The sequence below is a fragment of the Euleptes europaea genome, chromosome 1 (genome assembly GCF_029931775.1).
Source record: "Euleptes europaea isolate rEulEur1 chromosome 1, rEulEur1.hap1, whole genome shotgun sequence".
NCBI classification, from domain to species: Eukaryota; Metazoa; Chordata; class Lepidosauria; order Squamata; family Sphaerodactylidae; genus Euleptes; species Euleptes europaea.
This window is the reverse complement of record NC_079312.1, coordinates 77445183-77450945: the sequence shown is the minus strand read 5'-3', so window position 1 is coordinate 77450945 and position 5763 is coordinate 77445183. Positions and strand designations below refer to the sequence as shown.

Below are 5763 nucleotides of genomic sequence, written 5' to 3'. Positions count from 1 at the left end.
GGGAAGAATCTTGCACTTTAATCTTGAATATGGTATTCAGCTGAAACCTGACATTATGAATGGTGATGTATAACTGCACGCAGTATATATTTTTGAAGAACTGAGGAAGAATTGGGCTTCATGCTCCGAAACGATCGTTTTCTCCTTCAATAGCCTGCTGTGCTGCAAAGAAAGAGATACACCTTAACAGGACATTTTCTAGTGAACTTTTTCTCCTTCAATAGCCTGCTGTGCTGCAAAGAAAGAAATACACCTTAAAAGGACATTTTTTAGTGAACTTTGCTTCAATACTTACTAGTTAAAGGAATTAATTGTGTACTTACCTGTTGAAACATCCTGTAAATAAGAAAAAAAACCTCCAGGTATTAGCTGGAGATCTTCTGCTATTACAACTGATCTCCAGCTAGGGTTGCCAACCTCCAGGTGATAGAGATCAGTTCCCCTGGAGAAAATGGCCACTTTGGCCATTGGACTCTATGGCATTGAAGTTCCTCACCTCCCCAAACTCCACCCTCCTCAGGCTCCACTCCAAAAACTCCCACTGGTGGCGAAGAGGGACCTGGCAACCCTATCTCCAGCCGACAGAGATCAGTTCACCTGGAAAAAATGGCCACTTTGGTAATTGGACTCTATGGCATTGAAGTCCCTCCCTTCCCCAAATCCTGCCCTCCTCAGGCTCCACCCCAAAAACCTCCCACCAGTGGTGAAGAGGGACCTGGCAACGCTATTTGGCATTCTTCCGAAATGATGGGTGTCTTCACATTAGCTACTTCTATTTCACTATACTATAGGTGCTGGTGTCTTTGAATAAATTCAACCCAAAACACCACATCACGTATTCTAGTGATTTAGCAACAATCCTATTACCAATTTGTATATCAATTCAGATCCCTCATTCTGTCCTAAATAGTAACAGAGACTCACAACCATCAAAAGTCTGATCAAGTGCATTATTCATTACAGCTTTAGGGTCTGTAGTCCTTAATGATCAAAAAACATACAACAAACATTGTTTCCAAATTGTGAATTTTCCAAACTGCAAGTGCTGCTCTTTTCATGATTGGAAGAAAGAAGATGTTTTTAACCTTCAAGTCTCTCTTGACCACATAAATACTCTCAACTGATAAAGGAATACAACGTTTTTTGTTTGCGGAATCCAGGTACAAATACAAACAAAGGTAGAAGAATAGATTTGGAATTAAAACTGCCAGGAAAGTACAGAAAAAAGCATGCTACAGTCTATAAAATATCCATTGTTTTTCCTAAGTACAACTGAATATGGCAGGGTGAGAAAAACCAGGGGAAAAAATGACAGTATCTGGGGCTGGTGATAATACCTATTACACAGGAGTCTGATAGCTCCTTAAGGACTCATAACATTTATTTCAGCAGCATCTTTCATAGTCAGAACTCACTTCCTCAGATACAAAGAATAGTACATCTATGAGGCTTGGTTAAATTATCAGAAGAAGGCAAAGAGTGGTGTATAATTCCACGTCTTCACCTTCTATTCTGAAAATTGTTCAGTTCCACAGAAACTGGAATTCCCTTATTGATTCTATGGATCTATAAAATGGATATGAATATATGGATGTTAGCTGGCATTGTCATTTTTTATTTTTGTGATGAATTAGTCTGTTTTCTTCTCAACTGGCTTCATAATGTATTTGGCACTGATGGAGCTTCCTGAGACACTACGATATTCTCCACATTCTGTCTTTGATTTCCCATTCCTGGTAATGGTCAGTTCCACAGGAACAGAAGCAGTGACCAACTTCATGATCACACGGATATTCAGTTCTGAATGTGGTGGGATCTTGGCTGGCAAGATTACCTCAACTTTGTCTTTGGTGACAGAGTCTATACTTCCTTTTTCCACCAAGATATTAGTACTTGGATCAATCCTTAAGTAGAAGCTCCCATCTAATTTAAGAGCCGAAGTTTTTAATTTGAAACTATGGCTAGTGGATGATTCATAGGTTTTGCTGGAAGTGGTGGTAAATATCTGCTCAAAATCCGTGTTGTTGACACCATTTATCTCATCAATCACTACATTCCTCTCACTCTCTACTTTCTTGTGATCCCATAAGATGTTGGAAATGATTACGGGCTGACCACCTTTAAGGGGATACACATAGGAACACTTCTTATTCAGACGAAACACTGATTCGTAATTTGGAAGTTTATTTCCTTCCCGAGCAATGTATTCCCAGCCTTTTCTATCTCCATGTTCATACAAGAGCCAGACACCTTTCTGGACAATGTGGGAAGATGCCTTATCATTGAAATACCCATAAGTCAGGTTGGTTTCCTCTGTTATTATTTTGTTTGCCCCTTTAAAATCTGGTTTGTCAAACAGCGTAATCTGAGGATGTTCCAGGTCTTCACTCACTAGCTGGAGAGAAGAAATGACATCATTTCGGCTGATGTGGTTATATTCTCCTTCTTCATATGGATGGGCCAGACCTTTGTAGTTTGAGTCACTAAAGGTCAGCCATGGTTGTCCAATCACCTTAAGGGAGGAGATGCAGTCCCCAAAGTCCACATTGTGTAGGTCAGGAACATCTGAAGTAAATTCTCTATGGAGTCCTTTAAAGTCTACATATTCATAAACAATAATTTTATTCATCTTACACTTTTTGGTGAGGAGCTATGAAATGGAAAGCAGCTTTTCCTTTGCAGAAATTCACTCTGCCATGAGAAAAGTCAGAAGAACACAATGAAACAAAGTACACCTAGCAGCATTAACAAATTTTACAGATAAAAGGGGACAGGAGAGGGATTGCTTTGTATGAATGATGAAAACATGTTCTCAGTTTCCTACCTTCCTAGTAATAAAACAGTATCTGCCTAATCCTCACTAGTAGGTGGGGCTGTCAATGGTCCAGAACACACACGTGCACACATACCATCCTGGCCAGGTTTTTTTTTTGGCCTTTGAGCAAAGTCTCAGAAAACAAGGGGTAAGGCTGTTTTGGAGGGAAGGTGGCGTGGTACAGCCTGATTTTGTCAGATCTCAGAAGCTAAGCAGGGTCAGTACTTGAAAAGGAGACCACCAAGGAAGACCCTGCAGAGGAAGGCAATGGCAAACCACCTTTGCTTAATCACTTGCCTTGAAAGCCCCTTACTGGGGTTGCCATAAGTCAGCTGTGACTTGATAGCACTTTACACACACAAGGCTGCTTTGATGACCCATTCCCCCCCAGCAGATTTTTAAAAGTTGAAAATAGGCAGTTTTTGTACTGAGCTATTTCTGGAGGCTCACCAAAAGCTGGTAGATACTTTGAGCTGAGGCCCCTGGGCCCTGCCCAGAAATTGTTTTATTTCAGGAGCTGGCACTCCTAGAAATAAATCCCACAGAGGTCAATTATATACATTATTCTCTATTCTCTAGCATTAGGATTTCAACCAACTTGGAGGATAATTAAGGTCCTCTAAATGTTTAATGGCAGTTTCTTCTTCACCAAAATGGGTGGTCCTTTTCTATGTAGCTTCTGGGCCTGCAGTTACTATAGTCGAAAAAGGATTGACCAGATTCCTTGAAGCTGAATGAGAAAATTAATCACCACTATAATCTCTCACTCAAGAAATGCCTCAGAGCCCAATATGGACTCCAAGGGTCCATTACGTTGCAAGGAGGACTGCTGCCTCACAGCTTAAATGGGTGGGAGGAGAGGGGTCTTGTCCTCTTGAAGCTCCTGTGAGAATTAGCTACCAACCCCCTACATACATACTTTTTTTTTTTTTTGCAAAGCATATTTATGATTAGAGTTTTCTTCCACTTGTGGTTAGTGGGTTTCTAAAAGCATTACAAAGATGCTGAGACAGACTGGGAATCTATTAAATTTATTTCTCTAAGGTATGATAAATAGTGCACATATAAAACAGCTCTGTCTGCCTCCACTGAGTCCTACTTTGTCATATATACTGTGCCAGTTCTGAACTATAGGTCAGTGAATATTCTGACATTCTTGCAAACATGACCTGTACTTCATATTTTCCTGACAACTAAAGGTTTTACTTGCAACAACAGAAGTATAATTTGTACTGACCTTGATATGCAATCTGTGTAAGTGTCCAAGCTCTCTCTGCAGCCTAGAATTCCTACAACTCCTGCTTGCTTTATATAAGGAGAGATTCAATCAATATGAAACCAATTAAAATGTTTGTGAGGCTGGGGAGCCTCTTTATAAACTTTATTGCCAGGCAAAAGACTGCAGAAGTTCAGCCCAGTCCAGCCCACAAACCACCCAGAGACAGACTTTTAGCCAAAATGTTATCCTGATTCACTTCCTTCTCTAGTCTGCATGACATTCAGCAGTCCATCGTGTTTGCAACTTCTTCTGCTCTCAGGCAGAGACTAGTTAAAGATCTGTTCAGTTGGAAAACCTGACCTCTCCCATATGTTCTTTTCCATCACCTTTCCCTTGAGAGGGGGAAAAAAAACCCTCCATCATTCTGATAACTGGAAGAAAGGAGAAGCCGGAGTAGGCATAGGAAGGAATGAGACACTCATGGGAATGCCATTGGCAGCCACTATGGAGAGCGTTCAAAGAAATATTTTATTTTCACTCTTCTCATGGGCTGCATCCATATGAAACAAACTGCCACACAGCTATTTGGACACTCCTGCTATTCTACTGCTGACAATAGTAATGATTCTCACTGAGTGAACTGAGTTAGTGGAAAGCATATGCTAAAATAAAATGGGACTTGAAAGTGCTTAACATGGCTGGATTGCTCTGCCTGCATTGTTTGGCAACAGGCAGGGTACAGGATGTAGACTGCCAGAGGATTTTCAGTGTTCATAAACGGGCAAAGCAGAGACAAGGGAATATGCCAAGAACAGACAAAAAGAACAACGGGAAAGGGACAGGGGAGAGAAGAGATACATCTATATACAGAATTAAACCCGTTTAAAACTGGTCTTATTTTCATGACATTCCCTAGAATTCTGGGACTTACAGTTTCATTACATGAGTGATGCTCCATGGAATGCTTCACATTCATTGTTAGGAGTTTTGTCAGGATCACAGATCTGAGGTTTGGGGGCAGCGTCAAGGAGCCATGAAATGCAGGAAGTATAAGGGGGAAGGTAATTATGTAAAATTCAAATATCATCAAGAAAAATACAAAAACCATGTCCCAGTTATGATAAGCTATTTAACACCTGGAAAGCATGAAAGAGAGAAGCTTGATTATTGGAGAAGAGCAAAGCATCCCTGGCATAAGGAAGAAGAAAGAAGCGATGCAGAAGAAAGAGCAATGGCAGCATAATGATGCTGGGGTTCCATTAATGGAACTCTCAGCATTTTTTCATTAAACAGTAGCTGCACAGAGTCTAGATGTGAATTTGGACCTTGGCATGAGGCATTATTTTCCTAGTTTGAAACCATTCCATGGGGTTACAATTCACCCCTTTGGGGAAACATGCAGGTAGAAGAAGAAGAGTTGGTTTTTATATGCCAACTTTCTCTACCACTTAAGGGAGACTCAAACTGGCTTACAATCCCCTTCCCCTCCCCACAACAGACACCCTGTGAGGTAGGTGGAGCTGAGAAAGCTCCAAGAGAGCTATGACTCGCCCAAGGTCACCCAGCTGGCTTTTATGTGGAAGAGTGGGGAAACAAATCCAGTTCACCAGATTAGCCTCTGCCGCTCATGTGGAGGAGTGGGGAATCAAACCCAGTTTTCCAGATCAGAGTCCACCGCTCCAAACCACCGCTCTTAACCACTACACCATGCTGGCTCCCTGTACTTGGG

General features: G+C 41.3%; 1 protein-coding gene across 1 annotated transcript; it reads right to left on the bottom strand.

The window, feature by feature from the left end:
* Positions 1-1630: 1630 nt before the first annotated feature.
* Positions 1631-2684, bottom strand: LOC130475532 (epidermal differentiation-specific protein-like). Its single transcript, XM_056847330.1, has one exon. It carries the CDS (start codon positions 2627-2629, stop codon positions 1631-1633), a length of 999 nt encoding a protein of 332 aa, XP_056703308.1. The 5' UTR covers positions 2630-2684.
* Positions 2685-5763: the final 3079 nt, after the last annotated feature.